Source organism: Toxotes jaculatrix, chromosome 17 (assembly GCF_017976425.1).
Source record: "Toxotes jaculatrix isolate fToxJac2 chromosome 17, fToxJac2.pri, whole genome shotgun sequence".
Taxonomy (NCBI): Eukaryota; Metazoa; Chordata; class Actinopteri; family Toxotidae; genus Toxotes; species Toxotes jaculatrix.
This window is the reverse complement of record NC_054410.1, coordinates 22,818,289-22,844,077: the sequence shown is the minus strand read 5'-3', so window position 1 is coordinate 22,844,077 and position 25,789 is coordinate 22,818,289. Positions and strand designations below refer to the sequence as shown.

The 25,789-nt window shown below is 42.3% G+C and overlaps 1 protein-coding gene across 1 annotated transcript in view; it reads left to right on the top strand.

Annotated features, from left to right (window-relative positions):
• si:dkey-288a3.2 (protein phosphatase 1 regulatory subunit 37) overlaps window positions 1-22,512 on the top strand; it is a 54,216-nt gene extending 31,704 nt beyond the window's left edge. The window contains exon 11 of the mRNA XM_041061335.1: window positions 22,360-22,512. Within this exon, the coding sequence (XP_040917269.1) occupies window positions 22,360-22,512 (153 nt within the window). The remainder of the gene's footprint in view (window positions 1-22,359) is intronic.
• Window positions 22,513-25,789: the final 3,277 nt, after the last annotated feature.

Here is a 25,789-nt window from a genome sequence, read left to right as displayed (position 1 = left end):
ACTCCCAGTGGTCACTGATTTGTCACTTGAAAACACAAGTAAGTCATTTGTGTCTTAGTTCATCAGTGATACTTCTTATTTTTTTCTCTCTCTACCTTCCATGGCTGCAGAGGCCTGAGGAAAACGATGCCATAACTTTAATACATGCCCCTGCTGGATTCACAAAATAATTACCCACACTTGCCATCTGTTTGTCATGATTTTATCTCTGCTAACTTATTTGCATATTAAAGCATTAATTAAAATCTCCAAGGAACAGGATGCTTATTTTAAAATTAACTCTGAAGGCGATCTGTACACAGCTTCCAAAGTTGTTTTATTTTTGTTTGCAGTGGTTTTCTGTTTGTCTGCGTGTTGTTTACACGATTAAGTCTGATTTTTATGAAATGTCTCCTTAGGCTAAAGTCAAGCGGCAAGATGTGCCAGATTTTGGAGAAGCAGCTTTTAAGAGCCATGACGCTTCTGTGAATGTGTGTCATTACAGTAAAGCTGGGACTTCTTCGTCTTTCTTCTTCTTCTTCTTCCTCACTTTTTGCACATGCACCAAAGCCTCCATATTGGTGGCTCTGTTTTCATGCTCCTCTAAGCTGCCAAGAGACGTGATTAGCATTTCCACCATTGTTGGGAGTTAGTGTGGCTGGGTATTTTAAGGGAATGGTAATAAGGGAATTTTTAAGCTCTGTCAGGTTTTAGAGTCACACAGCTGGGATTTGTCTTGGTGTGGCATATCCAGGTGGGAGGAGTGACGATTGTATTAAAAAGCAAATCTTTCCATCAGAAAACAGCGGGTGGCCAGATCAAGTGTTCTCGCTCAGTCACATTCCCCGGGTCGCCAAGGAATACATGAAAATTTCATTCTTGTGATGGAAAATAAGTGTGGGTATGAATGTGACTGAGTGACGGAGGGGGTTATAGCAGCACTTTGTGTGTGTTTGACAGAGTCGCTGATATGGAGTTTGTGTGTTCATACATGTGCCTTTTGTATGTGTGTGGTTTTACAGCAATGCGGGGGGGCGACTGAAGATGCGCATATTTAAAAGGCGAGAAAAGAAGATGGCAAGAGGGGAGGAAATCTGGGTCCTCTCGTCTTTGTTTACAAGAGTCTGATTTTTCATGTCTGTTGCCATGCTGCTCCATTTGATCACTGGCCTGTTTGCTGTTAATTATTAATTATTTACCCTAATAAAATATTCATGCACCCTGGCCCTAGTGGAAAGCAGCCTTTTCCAAGGGGCAAGTTCTCTCTGTAGCCACTGTAAGGTGGAGCTGTTTATACATCCTTATCAGGGGACTCTGTCAACCCAGCTAATGAACTAAACTTCCCGCTGCCCCGTGCTCTCTTAATCACGGGTCGGACAAGGGAGGCTCACAGCCTGTTTACATGTTTGATGCTTAAATATTTGGATTCGGATTTGGCCAGTGTGAGCTTTCTGTCAGCGGCTCTCCAGCAGAGGAGTTCAGTGATAACGCTGAGGGTGTCCTCTCCTGAATGTTGCACGTCAGAGAGGTGTAGCTGTAAGAGAGTGGTTATCTCACTGAGTGATAATTACAGCAGCATGGTGTGTGTGTGTTTAGTAGACTAAAACTCTACTAAACCCCTATTTCTAGTGAAAAATGTTGAAATGCGTGTGAATCCATGTGTCTTGTGTGTAGTATGTAAACAGCCTGTAGCAGGACTTTGACAGTGTCAGTCAAATGTTTGATAAACACCACAGACGTCAGAGATGTCGTCCAATCAACTGATCAATCGGTTGCTTGTGTCCGACTCTGCTCAGAGGTTGCCATGGTGATTTTAAGAGTTAGTATTAGTTCCTACCTATGACTGTACATAAAGATGGATGAGGCGTCTCCACTTCCTCACGTTGTACATGGTGCTGCCATCTTGTGCTGGTGATGTCATTTGGAGCCTGCACAGTAGTGACTGGGGGCGGAGCTTCGGTGTCGAGATCCCGCTCTACATTTGCCTACTTTCTGGCAAAAATGATGTATGCAGAGTGAAATTTGTGGTTGTGAGAACGAGTTAAACAGAAAAATTTTCAGAACAGTTTAACACCATCTCCCACTCTTTTTGAGACATCACCCACTCCAACCTCTGAACGTTCCATACATTTTACTAAAAATTGTCGACAAAACCTTAAATATTTTGGAAATGATGAGAATTATCGCTGAGAAAAGTAATATCATGTCCCGATCAAGCCATGTGTTTTCACGTTTGAATAACGTTTTTACAACAAACGGTGAAGGACCAGCTAGGTGCCAAAAAATGAGCCGAAGAATAATAAAAGACACAACTTTGGGGCTTTGAAGAACATATATTGGGATTTTATACGCTATATATTATTCAGGAAATGTCATTTGATGTAGCACTAACTAGGTTATATAGAACCGGTTAACAGTTTTTCCACCCAGATCTTAGTGAAATGTTGCATTAGATTCAGTTTGTTTAGCTGGTTAGTTTTCGAAACTAACCTGTAAACGAGCAAAAGGTGTTTCGAATTTTATTTCGTTCAATATAATGTGAATGTTGGAGACATCTGTGAACCACTCACTGTATTAGCATGGAGACATCAGATTGAACATATCTCCAAAACATTTTTTCTCTTCTGCCAAATAAAGCATGATAAATGTTTTTAGCCATATTTGCAACACGGTTCCAAGAACAGCATCAGAACAGTCTGATGATCTGTTGGTCCAAGCTAACAAGTTCCCCACAGAATGAATTGTAATACATTTGCGGACTTTTCAACTAGCGCCATCAGCAGGTCAAATATTCAGTTTCCCCAATACTTTGATTTATTACCAAATACCTGCAAACCTAATGACATTCCTCTCAGCCTCAGGTGTATTCTCTGTGTAGTGCTAATTAGCAACATTATTTGCTAAACGTCAACGTGCTAACATTGTCATTGTGCGCGTATTACCATGGTGACATTAGCATTCACTGTAGCTTAAAGAAGGACCTGACAGAGGCACTATTTTATCTGTAGACTCACTGGATCAATAGTCATTCAGAACCAACTTGGGAAATAGCTGATGAGAAAAAATAGGTTAAGGGTGAAATACAAAAAAAAATTACAACCAAACTAAAAATATCAATAACAGAACATCAGAAGCTACATTCAGCTCAAGCAATAGGTGTGGAACGTTCATCATGTTTAGTGTTTTAGTGATCTTTGAATGGACATAAAGAGACACAGTAATCGGTTTGACTGTTGATCAGCTGTGACCAATTGTTACCCAACAGCATCGACCGTTCACACCTCATTCTGGTTTTCTTGAATTTGAGAGGTATGGGAGCAACATCTGAGAAAAGATACACGTGTCTGTAAGGGTCTGTAGAGAGATTGCTGTGGGGAATGTAGAGCACAGAGGGCACCGTCTGAAGGAGCACGGCTTCTTATTTTCACAGCAGTGTGAAACAAAGAGGTCTCTGGGTATGTTTTCGGGCACCCCTCCTGTCATGGTCAGTCCCAGTAGGGTGGCTAGGTGACAGGATGGCCTGACCATGCATGTAGTCGGCGCTCAGGTTTCAGCTCGCATCATGATGACATTGCCGCTCTGGGGAATAGAGTACGTAGGCAGACAACAGCAACCAGGCAGAACAAACCTCCCAGCAAGGCCTCAGAGGGCAGCAGGGAACAGCTCAGAGCAGCCGGGGGAGACCAGGGTTCACACTGCTACCACATCAGTCAGTCACCTACTGGAAACACACCACACAATGATGCTCACAGAGCTCAGAAAGCAGAAAGGAAAGATTGTTTTTAACAACTATTTAACCAAGTGAAGCACTGGAGAGCAGCTTATTCCTGATGACCTAACAAAAGAAATTCCCACTTTAACACAGAGGTTTTACTCAGAATTCAACAGACAACGGTATCTGCCAAAAACCAAATGTTATATTCTGTTATGTATCTAAATGGCTCTCAACCTTGGACCATGCTGCTGTGAAAATTAATGCCAAGGGACAGGCAGGGGGATGGAGGGGATATTGACGCATGCATACAAACATGATAAATGACCTGCTGGTGTTAATCTGTATTAACCACAGTTAGAACATACTGCACTGCAGCCTGACATACAGTAATATAATCAGTATTGCTGTCATTGAAGCCAGGTCATTAAAAAGACAACAACTGGATGGTACAATACGTACATGACTACTGCTGCTCTGCTTCGAACCCATACAGATTCATAACTGGATACAAGTGAAATGAACTGACAAGAGTCAGTTCACTCAAGTTGCAACCTGAGATTTATCCCTCCGATCAAATACAATGGAGGTTAATGGTGTTAAAGTATAAAAACTACTTTTAATCCATTCAAAAGTTCAGTTTTCTAAAAGTTAATTTCAATTCTATTTACATAGTGGCCATAGCTAGTCCTCACATACATTATCTCAAGGAACTGCGTAAGACAGAGTAAGATCAAGACCTGACAATATTATAAAGAGAAACCCAAGAGTTCCACCATGAGCAGCCCTTAGTGAGAGTTGAGAGGAAAAACTCCCTTTAACAGGAAGAAACCTCTAACAGAACCAGAGAGGGAGGCAGCGAACTGTCTGCCTTGACCAGTCGGGAGTAACATCAGGGTCATAAATCCAAAGCCAGCAAGTCTTAGGTTTTCTTTGTGTCTGTTAATCTGGGCAAATAAAAAAAAAATATTTCATTTTGAAATACTGGATTACAAAGATGAACACAAAATAAACTGTTATGATTCACGTCTTGAAGCTATATTTTGACACAGCACCCCTGTTAGCTGAGATCGTACCTGCGAAGTCCTTGACACATTTGCAATTAATTAAGTTAGAACCAACTGACATCAGTTGAAGCAGCGATTTTTGGGGAACCTGGGGGTTGCGTGCTTTGCCAGGTTCTTTCAGGTTTCAGGCTCTCCTCTGGGTTTCTGTCTGATCTGAAGAGACAGTCACTGTTGTTGGGGTGACTCTGGGATGTTGGGGTGACTCTGGGATGTCAGGGAGACTCTGGGATGTCGGGGAGACAGGGATGTCGGGGGCACTTAGGGATGTTGGGGTGACTCTGGGATGTCGGGGAGACTCTTGGATGTTGGTGTGACTCTGGGATGTTGGGGTTACTCTGGGATGTCGGGGAGACTCAGGGATGTCGGGGAGACTTAGGGATGTTGGGGTGACTCTGGGATGTCGGGGTGACTCTGGGATGTCGGGGAGACTCAGCGATGTCAGGGACGTACTGTTTTACTGTTCTTAAATGAAGACTTTTAAAAACTAAATCTGAACAACTGAAAATGTGCCAGGAAAATTCAGTATCACATCAAGTTCCCCAGACAGTCTTCAGGGAGTTGAAGCTCGACCTCAGAAACTGCTACATATCAGCTCCATATATCAGTCAACAGTACATTAATATTCAAAGCCACTGGTGTCCCTCACTTAAAATACGACTTACTTACTTGTGCAGAGAGTCAACTTTCACTCCTGATACCTCTGAAAGGGACAAAGCTGGATGAGTCTCCAATGGGGGGGTGGGGGGTGCTGAGGTTGCTGGGAGGGGGCAATCCCCTGTCTCTCTGCAAACACAACAACAACAGCAGCAACACAGTCCTCGCTGCACTCCTGATGTATTTTCAGGCAAAAACAGGCATATTTGCCAGCTGTGTAATTTACTGCGGCTCTCATTTGCATATTAAAGCCTTAATTAGCCCCTCTGAGCGTGTGTGCGCTCCTGTGTGTGTGTTTGTGTGTGATTGAGGGGCTGGGGGGGGTGTAGTGTAATCACTTGGACGTGTAGTTGGGTGCAAGGAGGGGTGGTGGGAGGAGGGGGTTGGGGCGATCAGCATCATTTTGGGGTCTGGATCAGGGCCGGAGGGGGAGCAGAGTCAGTTCCCTGCCCCGGTTCCCCCCTGTGGACCGCCTGGTTCTGGTATGGAGCGAGGTGGAGCGCTCCCACTTGTCTCCTTGCCATTTTTAATCACTCCCACTCTTCCAGACCAATCAGGAAAGGAGGTGGGAAGAGGAAAAAACTGCTCAGTCTTTTTAAAGTGTTCATATTGTTACAGTCAAACTGCAACACAGCTTCTGCATACCTGAACCTACAACATAGTGCCGACAAGTATCGATTTGAAACCTCTTGAAACACGATTGTCACTCAGTTTTCTCCCCAGAGTAGCTTCAGAGTTATGGAAACACCATACACCAGAAACACCCCACTGACTCTGGATCTCACTGTGGACAGTTTTCATTGAAACTACTTTCTGTTAAAGAAACTTTAATTCCATTCTCTTCCATTGTATTGGCGCTGAGGCAGAAATGTTGAGGGTGTATGGCTTTAAATCTGAAGAAAACTATCTTTTTATTTTGTAATTTTAAGAAACACTCATCATCTTCAAAAGAAGAATAAAGTTTGTATAACACTGTCTAGTGATAAAATAGTTTATTTTTCTCTCCTTCCTGGAATGAGCCCAGCCAGAACCAGCCAGTAATACCCCCAAATACAGTTTCAGTGCTGAAACTAAGGTGCTTTATCAAAACTTTATTCACTTAGCAGCTTTGCTGACACACACCAGACAGTGTGATTCAACATTTCTGAGGAGCCACGAGGTCGTTTTATGCAGAGGAGGCTTTTCTCACTGGTCATAGCCCAGTAAGTCCACATTCCCCATTCAGACATGCAAGGCGCTCACTCAAACAACTTGGCATAATGACCAAAACACTAGAAGTTCTGCAATTGTTATGGGCCTTCTCTGCATAAGAGGGGGGCATATGTATGTAAGCCCCGCATAAGTGGGGGTATCGGATCGCATCGCCTTTCAGCGGGCATGTCCTGAGGCGCCACGCTCAAACAGTCACCCATCAGCAGCCGGCAGCCTCTCATCTGACTACCATGAAGCCCCATGCGTGTCTATCTCTTTCGCTCCCTTCATCCACAAGCCACATCCCTTTCACTTTTGAATGGCGGGCTGACTGCAGAAATTGCCCCTGTCCACCATGTGCACTGAATATTTAACTATGAATATGAAATATCTTGGCAAGATCTTGGCAACCACCTTCAAAAGTGAGAGCCCCACCAACTCTCTCAGCACACACACTCTCAGACACACACTCTCAGACACACACACACACACACACACTCCAAGTATCCCCTCTTTTTTTGCACTCATGAATCGATCATCCCATCCCTGTATGGAGAGATGTCAGGAGAGGAAGTGGTGAATGATCTTCTCCGGTTGGGCACCAAAGTCACCGACTGAAGGCAAAACTCCCGACACCAAAGCTCTGTGGATGATAAGGTGAGGCTCCTTCAACGCAGCGCGGGGTTCGGGTGGAAAGAGGAGACTGACAGAGTGAGGGAAAACATAATGGCTGAGGAGTTCTGCTTTGGCAGTTTGCCTCGTTTTGCTTTTCTCTCTGTTCAAGGCCTTCCCTCCATCATCACTGCCAGACAAGTTTCCCCTCTGCTTCACCTTAATCCACACAGGGGACAGCAGTGTTGATCACAGATCAATACCGGCCTATGATGGTCAGCGCTTGACATGTTCCATCCCAGACTATCAGTAGGAATCAGTTATTTTTCTTAAGTTAATGTTTAAAAGCAGGATGCTGGCTGGATTTGAAAACTGGGTCTGTATCAGCTCCATAGGTTTGTGTTGTGTCTGCCCACCCCCTCCCTGCTTAGTGTGGATAGAAAATAAGGCATTAAATGAAACAGATTTGGGTCCTTGGATTTAACTTTTCAATCTAAGCTCACATAGCTGAAAGGCTTTAATGCAGCAAGTCAAAAAGACATTTGTTTGTCCTGAATTTGATGTGTTACAGGATGAAAAATACACAAACTCCAGAGCATCATCCAGAGGCCAAACTGAAAGTCTACATCAGCCTGCTGTCAGTATATCACCTCTTGTCCTACCATCCTGTCTCACATGTCCCTCATCGTATATACTAGCTACATTATAGTAGCAACACATCTATACTAGAACCCCCTGCCCCCTCCCAGTCTGGTCTGGGCACCGTGGAGGGGAGGTAATTGGATTTGTTGTCACCTCCACTGGCTTGCAGGCCTGGTCTGTCTGCTCAGCTTAGGGATGAAGACATCAGTGTGACAGGGACCCTGGGAGAGGATCAGCTGGTGTCCTGGAAGCCACTAATAAAGCTGTGGTCATGCCACGGCCATGCCGCCACGGCTGCAGCCAGCTGTTACCTCTGCCATCTCTCCTCCAGTGCCAGTGCCCATTCCACAGCTTGGGAAGAAGGGGGTGGGGGTGGGAGGGGACTGACATGGTGAATGAAGAGTGGGCAGCCTTATTAAAGCAGATGCCAGTCCCCCCTTCGTTGTGTTGGAGAGGTCAGAGAAACCCTCTCCAAACCCTCTTCTGTGGTTCCGGGCGATGCTGGCACCAGACACTGGTGTCCTGGCATTCCCTGTGACACACTGTGTCGCTAGGCATCTTATTAAAGCACTGACAGGAGCGTAGCCAAAGTCAAGGTCTGTAGTTTAGGCTTCACTGCAGTTGTCCCCTGGTTCACCCCATCAGGGATCAATTAGTTATGTCCTCAGTGTCCTGCAAAATATGTGGTCTTCACAAGTCTGCTAATGAATACAAAGGAAAGAAAGTCTAGTTGATCTTCCTACAGATGCTTGTACAGTTTATGGAAATAGTGTGGCTGTTTGTAATGACGAATGTGTGTGAAGTGGCACCTCTTAGTTACCGAAAGGAAAAAAACTAGAGACCACCCGTGAGTACTTAGCAGCCTTTGCGACATTATTACATGATGGTTGATGAGATAATTCATTCTGGACCAAAGTGGGGGACACTCCATATTGCCATTGCTGGACATACAGCAACAGTAGTGGGTTGGGAAATTGGCTCGATGGTGAGCATGTCTTTCCAAACGCGGAGATTTCAGGTTGAAAACCTGTTTCAGAGAGGTTCTACATAGATATTACCTGTGTGAAGATTTCTAATGTTAGAATGAGAATTGCACTAATATGAATTTAAGTGGTTTGAGCTTGTTTGATTTCTACAAGCTGGACATCTTAAACTTATTTTAACACATCTAATCAAGTAAAAATCACGTATACTGCACTGGCAGACCAAAAAAAAAAAAAAATCTAAAATGTTTTCGCTTAAATTTGATGGAACATGTTTGTAGTGTAGTGCTTTAAAAAAGAAGCACTGTATTCACATTGTAAACAAAGTAAATGTGGTGGTCTTGCTTCTATTCAAGTGAACATATTATTTTTAATATCCCGGGCTCATATCCAAGAAGTGAAGTGTGGCAAGTCATTCACATTCTCCATCTCTTTTTTTTTTTTTCCCCGTCTCTGCTACCTGACAAGACACAAAGTTAATTGTCAGTCCTCTGCAAAAGGAAACACAAAGAAGACAAATAGAAATGCTCCATGAAAACATTAACGGTCTACGTAGGAATAGAAATGAAAGAAATCCATATGAAAACCACATGAATACTGCATAAGCAATTCATGTGCCCTTAAGGAATCAATGAGTGCTGAGTAGTCTGCTATGATTTATTTATTTATTTATTTACTTACTTACTTACTTACTTACAGCATGAATTACTTTTGTCTGTGCTATGGATTTAAATAGGATTAATAAAAGGGAGACATTTTAGTGTATTTCACATTTCGTATGTTCAAGGTGGTGGAAGGTATCTGTCGACTTTCAGCCGCTTGTACAGCCGCATCATCTGTCGTCACGCTTGTTGCCATTTTCGTGGCTTCTTCTCTGTTGTTAGTTTTCATGGGTGTAGCCATTGTAAGGTAACTAGTTAAGTCATCAAAGGGCACAACACCAGGTCTACAGGAGTCGCTGAGGCAGTCGTGTAGTCAGCGATTCAGACATGTGGAACGTGGACATTGTCACCCTCGATTCATTTATAAATCAAACAAGGAAGTGACAGTGTGACCTCTTCTCATAAGGATTTTCCTTGAACAGTGCCACTCTGAGCAGGGAACCTTCTAGCCTGTCCACATTAATCTGACTGCTCAACAGCAAGAGGTGCCAACGCAAAACCTTTTACACAAAGAGCCACAAGTACTGATAATAACACAATCCTAATGTTAATTAGGGGACATGGACTTGCTGGACATGCTTATTTTGCATAATAAACTGGATAAACTAGGCAGAAATCCAGAACAATTGAGTTTAACATTACCTGAGATTTAACATTGAGTGTGAACATTGGTGTTTATGTGTAAAGTGGTGAGAAGAGGTCATAGGTCACTGACCAGTAGTAAGGGGACGACCGGGGGATGATCAGTAGGGACGTTCCCATCTGAATATAGACACCTGTTATTATGTGGCCAGAGTTTAAGAAACTGAACTGACTCATTTATAACTGAGTCATCGACCCCACTCACTGAGGAAGAGTGTGCTGTGGTTGAAAGCTCTGGAAAAAGCTAGTACGTAGATACTAAGTTAACAGTGTTCTATCAAAGTTTAGTCATTAGTCACTAAAGACTACAAATGAGTGATATTTCCATTAGAATTAGTTTCACAGCCTGTAGTAGAATAGCACTGATTGGCTCCTCGGGAGGTGGCAGAGTCCCCAGATGGAGATTAAACCTGCTCGTAGACCCTCCTCGAAATTTACAGAACACAAAATTATACACGTCGTTATTTTAAGGCTCTTTCCACCAGTTAGTAAGAAAACACATCATGACAGGTGGCTCTTTAATAACAGTGATTAAGGTGTAGGTGACCTATATTCCATCCACACAGACACACACACACAAACACACACACACACATACCCCCACTGACACAGTAACCTCAGAGAACATGTCAGGGGTGAGCGTTGTCACCTGAAACATTTCCACACATATGGCAGCTCAGCTCGTGCGGAAGTTGCTGAAATGATTACTTCATGTGAGCTGATTTCCTTTCTCCCCTGCCTCTCCCTCTGTGTTTTAAATACTTTTGTATAACACACACTCTTTTAGACTACACTGTATATACTACTCACAGACATACTCACGTAAGCCCGCAAGTGCAGGTCTAAAAAAATATCTGCATATATTTACTAACGACTTTATCAGATAATTGCTGTTTGCTGATGAACAACAGCCGCCGTCAGCTGATGCTACAGATTCTTAACTCGTCGTCTCCTCTGGCTCTGACCTAACAGCAGAAATCATTCATAAGAGGCACTGGAAAAGTCAACGCCTTAATTCCGTCTTCCACATTCCAATTTTCAGGTGCAACTAAAAGACTAAAGTCTTTAACTCAGCCACCTTTATAAACATCATGGATGCAACACTAACAGTGAGGCGATCGATGAATTTGGCCACAGACGGTCCATTTGGGAAATGTCATGGACGTAAATGACTTTTACTGAACGTGGATTTGCATGTTCTGCTGTCTGAAGTCCGAGTCACAGGTTTTAGGAAAGGATTAGCAGTGTCACCACTTTGTTAGATGGTTGTTATTGAAAAAGAAATGACTTCTGAGTCTTTCTTTAACTTCCTCAACGTTGCCTTCATTCTCAATAAAACTCCACCAACAGGAAAAACACATCATCCTTTTGATGGAGCATTAAATGCAGCTTACAGCCACACCTCTGTGAGGCTGTACGTAGGTACAGTCGCTAGCATGCTCACAATAATGATTCACATGTTTGGTTTCCTGTCTTGAGTTGGGTTCAGATAGAGTTCCCTCTCATGATGTGTGCTAATCTGCTGGACTGTGCTCATGTTGAATTAGCCCAAACAGCTAATGAACCAGCTGTACTGACGGGAGCTGTAAGCTAGCGAGAGATGGAAGCACAGATTGTGTGTACGACAATTCCAGTTCCTGTTCCACCGACAAAGCAGCATCATGAAGTTTTGGGAAAAACTACAAATTTTCACTCAAGTTGAAATATTGTTTTGTGTCGATGTCTTTGCCTCGGTTTGCGCTGCTCAATCATTCCACTTCTGAAATTCCAATTATGTTCTCTCCGAACAAATCATTTAGTCTGTTAGTGAGCTAAAATAGTAAGAATTGAGTAAAATAAAAAGTACTGTTAGATGTGATGTGGACATCATTACTTTTGTAACTACGTATTTAGTGATAAACCACAGTTTTGGACAAATTCAAAACTTCCAAATTTTGACCTGATAATGAAATGTTGAGGGATCAGCAGTGTGATTTCAGTTCATCCAGAGGGGACCATGAACATCTGAGCCAAGTGTCATGACAATTCATCCAGCAGTTTTTCTTTTCATCCTCTGGGGAACGTGAATGCTTGTACAGAATTTCATGGCGATCCATCCTGTAGTTGTTAAAATATTTCAGTTGCAGCCAAAGTGATGGAATGAATAATGGCCATCCATAGAGCCACGTCTGGATAAAAATGCCTGTATTGTTGTTGTTCTGCTGTGGCAAGTTCATTTTTCTTTTAATTATTGTGAGCAGTCAGTTCTCCAGATGGTGTCTTATAATATTTTGTGTAGCACCCTGCAGTAATTTGTCTGTAGGCCTATGTCAGAAGGTTTAGACCAGATTCAGGCAGCCCATCCACAAAACAAAGTCCAACCAACAGCAGCACTTAGTCTGTTTTTTTTTTCATCTGGGTTTCTTCTAAACTGTGCCATTTTTATTCTGTCGTATTGTTTTCTGACATAACGTCATGATGTCAAGATGCTGCAAGGGCATCATGAAAGTCGCTTTTAGTGGCGTAATTACAAATACACAACACTCTTTGTTTTAGCAAGAAAATCACTTCGAGGATCATAATGCGACAGGTGCAGCAGTCTCCCACAAAAATGAAATGAAATAAAAATCATCAACAGAACTCTGTCCAACAGAACTGCTGAGGTGAAAGAAATATCAGCAATATTTTATTTGCTTCCCAGTATTTTTAATCTTTAAAAATTCTTCAAAAAGGAAAAAAAAAAATGTTTTCCTTTTCAGGTTACAGGGCTAAACCCATTTTTTTTTCCCTCACACCTGACCAATCACTGCTTGAAGTGTAGTACAGAAATGATTGGAGATGACTGAACCCCCCCCAACCCCGGAACAGAAAGGGGGCTTCCAAAGCTGTTTGACCGTCCCCACAAGCAGCTGTGACCGAGAACATCGGCATCTTTAAAGTTAGAAACATGTCAAACATCAACAACATCCAGTTCAAATAAATAAAAAGACAAGATGCAGCTTAATCTCCTGCAGCCAGAACAAGCAAACAGTTTGACAGAGTTTTACCTGTTATGATTCAGAGGCAGTGGGGGCGAGGGATGTGTGTGGGGTTTTTTTTTTTTTTTTTTGAGGGGAGGGGTGTGTTGTTATAAATTGTGAAGATCAGTTAAGCAGAATTAAAGCAGCGCTGGCTTGGGAGAGCATGGCCGGGGGTCTCTGCAGTGGTCTCTCCAGATAATCAGCAGCCCTGGGCCCTCCATAATCACATGGAGGAGTGTTAGCTTTCACACACCGCTGCTAAAGAGAGGGATTAGAAAGTCACACAGCCTGATAAATACAGGGTAGGATAGAGAGGAGAGAGATGAGAGAGAGAAAAAGAGGGGGAGTAGGTGTGTGTGCTGGTATAGGGAGGGGGCACTTTATGGTCAGGGAATGGCACAATACTAAAGAAGCATTTGTCTTTTTGGACAGAAACTGATATGTACAAGGCCTAAGTTAAACTTCAGCTAATCTTTCCTGTTTAAACTGGTGATTCCTGCTCACTTTGTCAGAAGTTACTCAGACAGGAGGAAATAGTTTTGTTTGTTGGTGACTGTTTTCAGAGACCACACACAGGGCCCACAGCAGTGTGGCGGCCATGATTAGGACTGAAAATACGTAAAAGATGTATTTATGGTCATTCAGAGAGAAATCTCCTCACTGTGCAAGGACTTGACTTATTTTCATTGTCTGTATCTAGTTTGAGTCTCTCCTATAATTTTACTAGGTTTTGACTCGGTCTCAGGTTAAGATGACTCGGTCTCGCAAAAGGGAGTAAAGAGCATTTTTCATAAGTTTACACAGTCTGTGCCACTTTTGGAATCATCATGAAAAGAAGATGAAATAAAAAAAAAAATCAACCAACTGTAAGCATTTTCAATTGAGCTGGAGTTCAGAACCCAGAGCAGGTTCATTCAGGAAACTTATAATGCATTGTTAGTGTTTCCCACAGTGTCACACCAAAAATCACTGCATGTAAAATCACTGTGTGTATCAATCAGTTATCTTGTCCACATGGATTCATTTCTCAACATTCTTTAAACCTTTTCACAATCTCAGCGTCGAACTGACTGCAAACCAAGCTGCTGTGGATACATTTATATTCTACACCTGTCTAACTTATTCCCCTGAACATCCACAGATAAAGTCAAGTTTATGTATAAAGTCATGAACCAGACTGCAGAACAAAAACAGAGCAATTCAACAAAAGACAAAGCACACTCACAAAATCAGTCTCTAATGGTTACTAAAGGTCTGCTGGATCTGTTACATCACGAGATATAAAATCTTGTCAAATACACTGACAGGAGTAAAAGTAATTTGCTGCAAGTGTGTGTGTGTGTGTGTTTTATTTTACTGATGCTCTTGCTCTGTCCCCACTGCTGCTCTAACATTATAACATTATATATCTCTTACCCCTGAATGCATATTCAGGGTCAGAAAATATTTTTTGTTTTAACACATCATATTTGACCTTTATTTTGATGCTTTCTGTTTTTTTTCAATTCTCTCTCTCTCCTAATGAAACTCTGTGTAATTATGAAATCATAACTTCCCTAATATGTTGATGTTGTAATTATAAAAAAAAAAAACAAAAGAAAAACAGCCCAACATGAAGTGTAGAAGACAGCCGTGAAGCCGGATAACAATACATGTGTATGTTAAAATCGAGCGTGGCACCACCTCCCACCCTTTAAACACCAGGCATCATTTCCATAATTGTTGTAATGAATACTTCAGCTCTGGAATAGAACCCATTATTTTTGTATTTTCGTGGAGCATGTTAAATCTGTTTGTGGTGAATGTGACACCACTCTGCAGAATGAATGGGATTTTTAGGATTTTCGGATTAAATAAGGTGCAAAGTGAAAAGTGACATTCTTCATACTTTGAACGTTGCACTTTTATGCACTTTATTTGCTCAACAAGAAAATTCAAAAATGCAATTTAGTTGCATTGTGTTTACATTAATGTGTGTATCTCTTATTTAAAGAGCACCCAGCTGGATCAGTTCTACTGGATTTCTTTCTTCTTCTTTTTCTTTTTTTTTTTCTTTTTCTTTGGGTGTCTGTTGTACCCCCTGCATTGTCAAAACTCCACAGTCAAATACAACAACATAGCTTTGTTTCTCACTGATGAACATGAAAACATATTCTCTCATCTCTCACACGCACACACACACACACACACACACACACACACACACACACACACACACACACACACACACACACACACACACACACACACACAGACAGCGCTGTAGAGCAGATATTTGGTATACAACAGTGACATCTTCAGTTGGAGTGATGGAAGGATGCAGACAGAGCGGGGGACAGAGAGCGTGGAGGAGACGGAACAATGGCAGAGCCTGGCGAAGCAGCTCCGCGTGTCTGTCGATGGAGGACGTTCTGGTAATTAGTGCCATTTATAGAAAGAGAAAAGGGCTCTGTGAATACGCTCAAAGTGCATTCATTAACATTTACTCAGTGTTATTCCACGTCTGTTGAACGACAGACTGAATCCTCAGTTTGTTGTACAGTAAGAGACGTTCAAGTTTCCTGACAGTGCGAAGCAGCAGAGTGACTTAATGCTGCTCTATACCGTCCATGAGACCGAGTGGGGGCTTTAACAGAAAGCATTTTACCACGTCAGCTGAGGGAAATGTATTGCAACTTCTTTTACAGAGCTGCTTCTTTATAAAACAAATACTTTTTTTTTGAATGCCTGATTAGGTTTGTTTTCTTCACTAAGACATTTACTGACTGAAATTCAGTTTCAGACTCTCTTTTATTTTTTGCACATTTGAGTCGCTTTTTAAATTCTGAGTGAATATATTCAGATGTAGTTCATTTAAATCTACAACAAGAGCAACATGTTGAGAAACTGCATACATTGTAAATCATTCAAATCAAACCACCCCTCTCACTCACAACTCAGCCACTGCACGGCAGCACTGATAGAGGTGATATAATGTTCACAGCAAATGATGTGACTCTGGAAACAGAGAAAAAGCAAAAAATCCAGATGCCGTTTGGATGTGGTCAGAATAATGGGAATGATGTCTACAGCACACACACTGCGTGTATGCTCAGGTACACAAGTACAGCCACAGCCATCTACACATGTCCACTCAGAAACACATTTTGAATTAAGAGTGTATTGAAGGGAACCTTATGGTGTGTGTATATACATTTATACACACATGCTGTACATGCATTCTGTTATATATTTTAATGTAATATTTATATTAGTTTTGACAATTTCTCCCATTTTGGAAGTTTGGCTTCTTTTATACAGTAAAAAAAAGGGTTTCAACAAAAAGATATTCTTCGAAGTAAGGCACCAAAAAAGCATGGGTTTGATTTTGGTCCTAAAAAAAAAAAAAAAAAAAAAAAAGATTACTTCAAGGTGAGGGTGTGAGGGTGAGGTCAAAGGTGAGGGATTCGCTGAGCAAAGACTGATCCACAGTCAGTGACAGGTTTCAGTCCTGTACTGACAAACACAGCAGCTTAAATATGGTTTGTCATCTTAAATTTGATAGAACCTTTTAATTCAGGTTCAGTCCATTGCTCAGCTGCACTGTCACTGGCAGCGCTTTATTTTAACCATCCCTGTTTAACATGAATCAGTAGCATATCAACAATTAATTAACGAGAGTCTTGACTTTAGGCTGATGCTAATATTTGGCGTCGTTCATTTTATTGACAACTGGTGTCATCCAGCAGTGTGACCTCAAAGGTCTCTATATGTACAATAATAACTGACTGTTCTGTTCAACCACAGTGTTTTTCTTTCTTTTCCTTTTTTTTTAAATTCATGAAAATAAGTGAAACACTGGCCAAAAGCTTAAACGAGCTCAAACCCGGGAGGCTTTTTTTTTTTTTTTTTTAATTATTCTTATTTAACAAAAACAGAAAACTGTAAAACAGAATCATCTTTTCTTTTTTTTTAAAAGGACAGATTGTTGTCAGTGTTTTCTCCCTGACAAAAACTGCCCTGCAAAACCTGACAAAATACTTTATCATCATTTTATTTTATTTATTTATTTATTTTTTTTGCTTTGAATTTTTTTTTTTATTGAATATGTAAATTAGTATTTTATTTAAAGAGTCTGCCCCTCTGACAAAACTCAAAATCAAAATCTTGGTTTTCATTTGAAATGTATCATGTGGGAAATGGAGGAAATTCACAACTTCACATATGTCCAAATTTAAAGCTCTTATATTGTTGATCAGCCTCAACAATATGACTAAAAAAAAAAAAAAGACACAATACACCACTCGCATCATACTTGAAACTGGCATCTGAGGTGTCATTTACATATATTAGCATATAAAGTAATTGGCACAGATGCCAAGGAAGCAGCCGCAAACAGATTAATTGTCATCGAGCAGTCGTGGTGACATAGTTAAAAATGAGCTCCTTTTAAGGCACCAATTATCAGAGAATTTCCCAAGTAACCTTTTTTCATCAGCGATTCCCTTCCCCACTGTTGTCGTTTTTCACAAGCACACAGACACAGACACACGCACACACACACACCAGAAGACAGACAAGTAATATGCATAGTATCAGCATCCTAAATGTATAAATATTGTAAATAGCTGTCTGTTGTCTTTCAAGTTGTGCCTTTGAAATCAGGCCGCGCTGCATCCCACTCTGAAAACGAGCACATGTGCCTTTGTTTAGCTCCAGACGAGAACAAACGGAAAATTCTCACACACGCTCATTGTGAGAATACGTAATGAATTTTCACAGATAGTAATAAGAATGCCTCTGCTGGGCCTTCCATATGCTGCTCTCCTCTTTTTTTTTTTTTACCAACACTTTTTAATGCTGTCTGAGCCCTGTCTTAGACACAGGTACTATTATGCTCTGTGTGTGTGTGTGTGTGTAGGTGTATCCGCTGTGTATATGTATCAGTTTTACTCTGACCCTGCTGACCTTTCAATGTGTGTTTCAGTGTACCACTCAGTCCTGAGCCAGGCTAACAGATTGGGTGCCCTGCCTCTCTCCTCCCCACGTATAATAATTGGAAAGCAGCTCCGAAAGCAGCCTGTCTTCGGGAATTCAGAGCTAACAAATGAGCTAGCTTACACTGCACTTCGGAGAGCTTTAAACACTCGTTCCCAGCAGCCACCGTGCAGCCATCTTAACTAATGTTGAGACGACAGAGAGAGAGGGAGAGAGAGAGGGAGAGAGAGGCTGCGGTGATCCCACATGGAAACATCAAGCCTAAAGGAGGAGGGAGGGTCTGGAACCAGAACATCAAAAATGTGCTGTTGATGTTGAAATGAGGGCCTGGCATGCCTGAGTGTTTGTTAAATGTTATTTATTTTTAGCAAGTTGAAAAAACATCAAAATGAATTTAACTAGGTTTGATTTCATTTGCTACTTTAAAGACATAACTTATCAAAAAATGCTAAAAAAAAAAAAAAAGTCTCAGGACTTACTGTTCTTTCACAGCTGTGATCTGACTGTGTATCCTCCTCCTCTGAGCCATAGAGCCCCATTGTTACCAGAAACTATTAAAAACTCATCAGTGAGCCACACTGTTGCGCTAGGTCACATGTTCCTTCATTACCATTAACACACACTATTGTGACTCGGTCCTGCTGCCCCAGAGAGTCACTAAAGCACTAAATGTGGATTAATCCGCCGCTGAATATAGTCCCAAACAAATTTGATGAAAACAACAGTGAGCAGCTGAGATTACTGAGCCTTTAAAAAAAAAATTATATATTTGTGTGGTGCTGTGACAGTTATGCTTTTAAAACTTTCAACTTTCCAACTTTCTTAGCTATTGAACCCTAAATACAAAGCGACAGATAATTCAGACTCTTCGTCAGGGTGCGTGTCTGTAGTGTCATTTAGCTACATTTAATATAGTTTAGTTTAGTTTAGTTTAGCCAAACTGATCATCCACTAATCTCTAGGTTGGCAGTTCAATTGCTCGTCCTGTCCAGATGTCAAAGAGTCCATGGGCAACATACCGAACCTGAAGAGAGGCTAGATGAGTGCCGTCCATTTTATTTCGTAGTCCAGTATAATGACGTGACCTTTTGTAGGCTGGTGTATAGGGCTGATGGTTACACCATCATTGTGAGTGTGTGTACAAAATATGTGTGTGAGTGGGTGAATCACGTGCAGTGTAGTAAATATAGCAATGCAGTGAAACAGGAAATTACTGTATTCTGGTTCTGATTGGCTGAACAACACAAAAAACAGAAGATTTTCTATCTATTGACTGAAGCTGATTAGTCAAACTTAAAACTTAGAACTTAAATTTATGTGGTCACACTTTACACCACATTTTAAAAAGTCCAGTCGGAAAAAAAGAGTTTGTTCGGACTTTCAGCGCTGACAGGAGGTGTGTGTATGTGTGTGTGTCTGTGTGTGTGTTGTATTCTGTAGTGCTGTTGCAGAGGCAAACACTGTCATTGTTAAAACTTGATGTTTTTGTGCATGCATGCTCCAATACTTTTGCAGTTCTGATTTCTTTGCATTTCACTTATGAGCATGTACATATGTGTGTGTATTTGCTCTGTGTGTGTGTGTGTGTGTGTGTGTGTGTGTGTGTGTGTGTGTGTGTGTGTGTGTGTGTGTGTTCCCATGTGTGTTTATATTTCTTAATGACTTTCTAATTCAGGGCCAGCAGGAACCTGTCTTTATCTCTATTAGTTTAGTAGCCTGGCAAACAAAGAGAGTCTGTGGCCGTGGCACTGAGCCAGAGGAAGACTCAGCCGTAAAAGCACTTGTCCATCTGCGTCTCCTCCTCCTCCTCCTCCTCCTCCTTTTTCTCCCCCTCCTCTTATTCCTCCTCTCTGGGTGTGAAAAGCTCTCCTCTTCTCTGTCGGTAAAAGGAAAAAAAAAAAAGTCTTGATTTCAGGCTCAGGAGTCCGCTTCCTCAATCTAGAGGTATTGATTGTTCCACTCGCTGATCAAGTGCAAAAAAAAAAAAAAAAAATGTAGTGTTGACGGGGGGAAGGAGTGTTTGTATTTGTGAAATTGGTAAATTAGTTTTGCTTTGCTGAAAGTCTGGCACCTCGATTCCATGTACTAAAAAAAGATATTGAGCCATGACATTCCCATGAGATGTGTGGGGATTTTACACATCAAAATGTACACGAAGGAATCAAATAGCCTGCTAAAATATTATTAAGAGCAAGTCATAAATGAGAGGAGATGAAACCTCCAGCACATGAAACAGCATTAAAAATAACTTCTTAATGCACAAGCAGATATGTGTGGGGGTTTTTTTTTGTAAATATACCACTGGAGCACAAAATTGTAAAACGCATACATGTGCAAATGTCCATTAAACCCATCAGTACAATTAAACTATGTAACATGCTGATCAACAGCCACTGAGACCACTCGTGATAATCACAGGATAATGCTACTACATAGTGTACTGGTCACACCAGACCATGTACAGCTGTATCACTGTACTGAATTTGACATTTAAAGCTACATTACCTGATTTAACCTGCTAAGTGTGATATTTCTTCTTTCCAAAGTTACGTAGTTTGACTTTAAAGTACAGCTCTGACACACTTCATGTTACTGAGGTTACTGTTATTATTATATTATTTATAATATATTTGACCCCTTTGACTCCTGAGTACGGCGTCACTGGCACCACCATCCCTCCCTCTCCCAGGCAGCGGCTGTGAACTCTGACCCCCCACCATCACTAAAACACACACACACATACACAACACACACGCACACACACAGACAAACCTCTTCCACCAGCAGAAGGTTGCTTTGCTGTTCTCCACATGCCCGCGTCTCACCCATCCAGCCCCCCCACATCCTCCTCTTCCTCCACTACCTCACCTACCCCCGGTGTTGGCAAAGACATCTGGGTGTGTGTGTATGTGTGTGTGTGTGTGTGTGTGTCAGGCGGGCTACTGCCTGGTGAGCATGCCCTCTGTCATTCATGCAGAGCATCCCTGTCCAACTGTCACTTCCTGACAGGCCGATAATCAATCTCTTTATTAACTGCTCTGCTGCAGACCACCGCCACTGAGGGGAGGGGGGAGGAGGGAGGAGGGGCTGGGGGGAGGTGAAGAGAAAGGAGGGAGGAAGGGGAGAAGAGAAGAGCAGGACTCACACTGCAGCTTGGGAGTGGAGTGGTTTAAAAAGCTTTTATTTTGGAAGGCCATATTAGACTTTATGACACAAAAAGTCTTTGAAAGATTTATTTAGGGTGAGACATAGTTATTATTAATGAGGGAGAGTGAATATTCACTCTGTTAGCTCTGGTTTTGGTCTCCACACAGAACTATCTGACTTTTTTTTTAGTATGTTGTACTTTCTTCTTCCAGCTAGTGTGTTTGCCACTTGATGCTGGACATGCAGTATGAAGTTAGCCTGTGAGTCTTTCAGCAACCTGAATAGTTACATTGACTTTATCCACGATTGTTGCTGTCGTTATTGCCTTTTTTCTGATTGTGGCACAGGAAGTCAATGTCTCCATTGTTAATCCTGCCTTCAAAACTATGATTGGCATTTTTATTTTACACCTAGCTAGGAGGTAATGATTCAGCTACTTGGAACTGGGCTGGAATTTGTGGGCTGTAAAACCAAAACAATAAGCTAAAGAGACAGTCCACCCTATGACTGAAAGGTGTTTCGACAATGGTAACGCTTGTTTATCACACCTCAGGTCCACTCAGGCTTCTTTCCCAACGTAATCTATTTCAATGTGTTTAAAATGACAGAGAGTGATGGCAGAGGAGTAAGAGAGGGTATCTGGAGCTGCAGGCCAGACCTGCCTGTTTTTTGGGATGCTGGCTTTCCTGACAGCTTCTCAGCCACCGTCACAGCAATAATTTATGAGGCGGGAAAGTGCATCAGTGATTTTGGCGTCCAGCAGCCAGTCAGGAGTCAGCCCACTGCCACCCTTTGATTTGATTCGTTTTCCAGTTTTCTCTGAGTCACTTCTCCTCGTGAAATTTATGGATATTCATGCTCCCCAGAGGGTGATTTGTGTTCCGTGACCTTTCCTCTAGTGCCACCATCAGGTGAAAATTTTCACAGTAAAAACAAGAAATATAAATAAACAATGGATCCTGGAGCTGTTGTGGAAGTGATCCATGTACACTTGCCAAGTGCTTTATTAGGATCTGTTCACTTGCTGGGAGATGATCCTTTTGATTTCTGTGACCCAATGACTTTTGCTTTGTTCTTGTGTGTGATCAACAGGATGAGTTTCTGATGGAGACTCAGGCAAGGCTTCAGTCAGAGATCACCCAGCGTTGCCTCGCCAATGCCAGGCTCTCTGGCCTCGCCGCGGAAACCTCCGAGATGTTACCTGCCGAGGCCGACGGACCAGCTGACAGCACGGCTGCACCCTGAGATCGCACACATACGCACTCACACCTCAAACAGAGGAGGGAAAATGGCAAACCTTGTACAGATCACCTCAGAAACCACTCACGGATTCAGTCACACAGACAGCATGTCCCAGTGTCCCCAACCCAAACAGCTGACTAGCAGATATATGCGAATAATAATTCTATTGCAAATAATGATAACCATAAAACTCCAAATCCGGGTAATAAAGGCGGAGTAGAGCTCCCTAATGAAACGCCGGCCTCCCCGCTGCTTCCCACCTAATGTTCCCGCCGAGCCGCTCGCCACTTTCCATAAAGCAATTTTGCAAGCCCTCCTCAAACGTGAATCACCTAGAAATGAAGAGAGCCCCACTCCTGCCCCCCCCCCCCACCCCCGCTATCCCCACCCTCCTGAACTCCCCCACCATCACCTCCACCCTCCCCTTTCTACAACACTCACACCAGAGCTCAGTGTGTGTGTGAGAGAGTGTCTGTTTATCGATGTAGCATCAACTAAGTTTCATCTGCATTAATCAGCTGAGAAGCACAGGCAGACGTTCATCAGAGATACAGTGTGAACCAATTGAGCAAAGTGCATAGAGCTGCAGTAACAGAGGTGTGGAGGTGTCTGTGTGTGTGTGTGTGTGTGTGTGTGTGTGTGTGTGTGTGTGTGTGTGTGTGTGTGTGTGTGTGTGTGTGTGTGTGTGTGTGTGTGTGTGTGTGTGTGGAGGTGTGTGTGCGTCTGGAGATGTGCATCAACTCCTCTAAAAGCAGAAGCTTGGATTGTTTTCAGTGGTTTTTAGTGATTACCGTTCTGTATGTAGGACACTCAAAATGAAGACGTCCCCTCTTCACTCTTGGTTTTCCTCACACTGTTGTTTGAACACAACTGAATTAAACTGATATGTAGAAGACGACTGATTTTCTTTCAAACTGGATGTCTTGTATTTTATAGCAATGCAAACAGCTCCAGGTTTAAAGATGAACTACACACCACAAAACACATTTTTGAGTTGTAACTATTTATTGATCTATCCTCACCAGAAAAATGATGTGTCGACGTGTTTAAGTTTTAATATCATATCATATAGCATATAGCATATCAATAAGCTGAAAGACAGAAACTACGTAGTTGACAGACAGTGTCTGTGGACTGTGAACTCTGATTCCACAGACTGTATTTGGTTTGGTGGGTGGCAGCATAAAGGAAAATGTCACACACAGTGGCTGACTGACTTGCAGGACATCTGCAGTCAGAACAGGCTGATATTAAGCTCTGGAATCATCATCAGCTCACAGCTAATAACAGCTCTCCATGCGCCTCACAGGTCCTAATGAGTCAGCGAAGGCTTAACAAGTTAATAAAGTTTAGAGTGTTTTACCAGTTCAAGCATGTCCACATTTCCTCACATGCCACAAAAGAGGAGTAAGTGACTCTGGAGAAAGACTGCTCAGAAGCCCCCTCCCCCTCCAAATTCATAGACGTGCCTTTCCAAGGAAACAACGCTAACAACTGGTCTATCTGATCAAAAGAGAAAGATGGCACAATCCAGAGTGTCTCACATGCAGTGGAAGTGGATACTCTTTCTTATAGCTGATGCAAAACAAACCTTATCACATAAAACATCACCAAACTAATGACATTCAACACAAACTCCCTGCAGCTCCTCTCAGCTCTGAAGGGCATTTTAGCATCTTTCAGCTCATTGTTTTGGTTTTATGGCCTGTTTGTGCTCATGCTCAGTGTTTTCATCTACTGTGCTTCCAGCAGCAGCAGCAGCCATGTTCAGTAACACAGTCATAGTCAGAGACCAGAGTTTCTGAGGAGACCAAACACAGAGCTAAAAGGGAGGGAATATTCCCTGTTTTCTCATTTTCTATGTTCAATTTACAAGAAGTCTGCCAATTTATTTGGATGGAAAAAAAATACCAGGTGTCTTTGTTTAGTTAGCCTGCCAACCAGCAGCTTATTTGGATTAACTGACTGAACTGTCTCTTTTATCTAGGTAAAAACAACAAAGACAGGACAAAGTACTGTGTCCCACTCACACATTCAGAAAGAAATAACGTCACTTTCTCTTTTAAGATTACTCTGTTCTCATAATAAAATTATGTTTCTCATAAAAGTACAAGTCTTATCATGACTTTTTTTTTTTTTTAAATTGTGACTTCTTCTAAAAAAATATGTCTTTGTTGTCTAACAAATGTTTTACCCAGCTCCTGTAGAATTTAAGTAATATGTGTACACAGCCCGCGCTGTGGCAGGCATTGTTGCTTTACAGTCTATTTTGGTAATAAGTTCTACTGCTGAGAGACGCGTCTGGAGTCTGCAGGGACATGTGAGTTAGTTGTACCTGCCTCTGAGGATCTGAGCCTCCTGCCACCGTCTGAAGGCTCCAGGTCGTCAGATGAAGTTGTATGCAGGCAAAGTAAGTCTACAGTCTGTGTCCATGATCTGCTGTGAATATCAGTCTCATTCTTTTTCCTGACTAACACACCCACAAACACACAGCATCGCCTCCCCCTCCACCAACACGTCACTGGGGAAAGATTCAGTGATTGACAGGTGAGAGCAGATGAGTGGCTTTAGCAGAGGAGATCTCTGCTTCCCTCAGTGGGATCAGAGATTCACACTCAGTGCACCCACACCTATAGACCATCAACACACCCACACACATACACACACACGCTCCCTGCTTTTCCCAAGCCAGAGTGGGTGGTGTTTGTGTGTGGTAGCAGACTGACATCAGTATGTGGCCACCAATGTGACTCGACCTCCTCACACCTCGCCCCCACCCCCAACTTCACCTGATGTTTCAGGGTCCATGTCTTCATCCACCTCCTCCTCAACCTCCTTCATCATAACCCATGTGGGCATGGCTGCCTCCCAACCTCCCTCTCCTCCAGCCAAAGTGGCCCCAGGACTGGTTCTGAACCTGATCCAGTCCTGATGGCAAAGGCAGAGGAGGCAGATGCCTGGGCAGTGGGAGTAGGGCAGCGTCCATGGCAGGACTGGGGCTACTTTATCATAGTTAGGAAGGAGTGAGGGCAAGGCATGAATATCAGCATGTACACACACACACACACATACACAGAGCAGAATAAAGTTTCCTGCACTTGAAGCAGAACTTAAACATGCTAATTTACTGTTAATTACACTTTATTGTGGTCACTAATTTCTAACTTAAGAGTTAGAAAGCTTAAAACGGTGAAATCACAACAAAAGACTGGACTACATTACAAAGTTACTGCAAGAACTGAAGAGAAGAAACTGGTAGTAAACTGGTTTTAAACAGTGT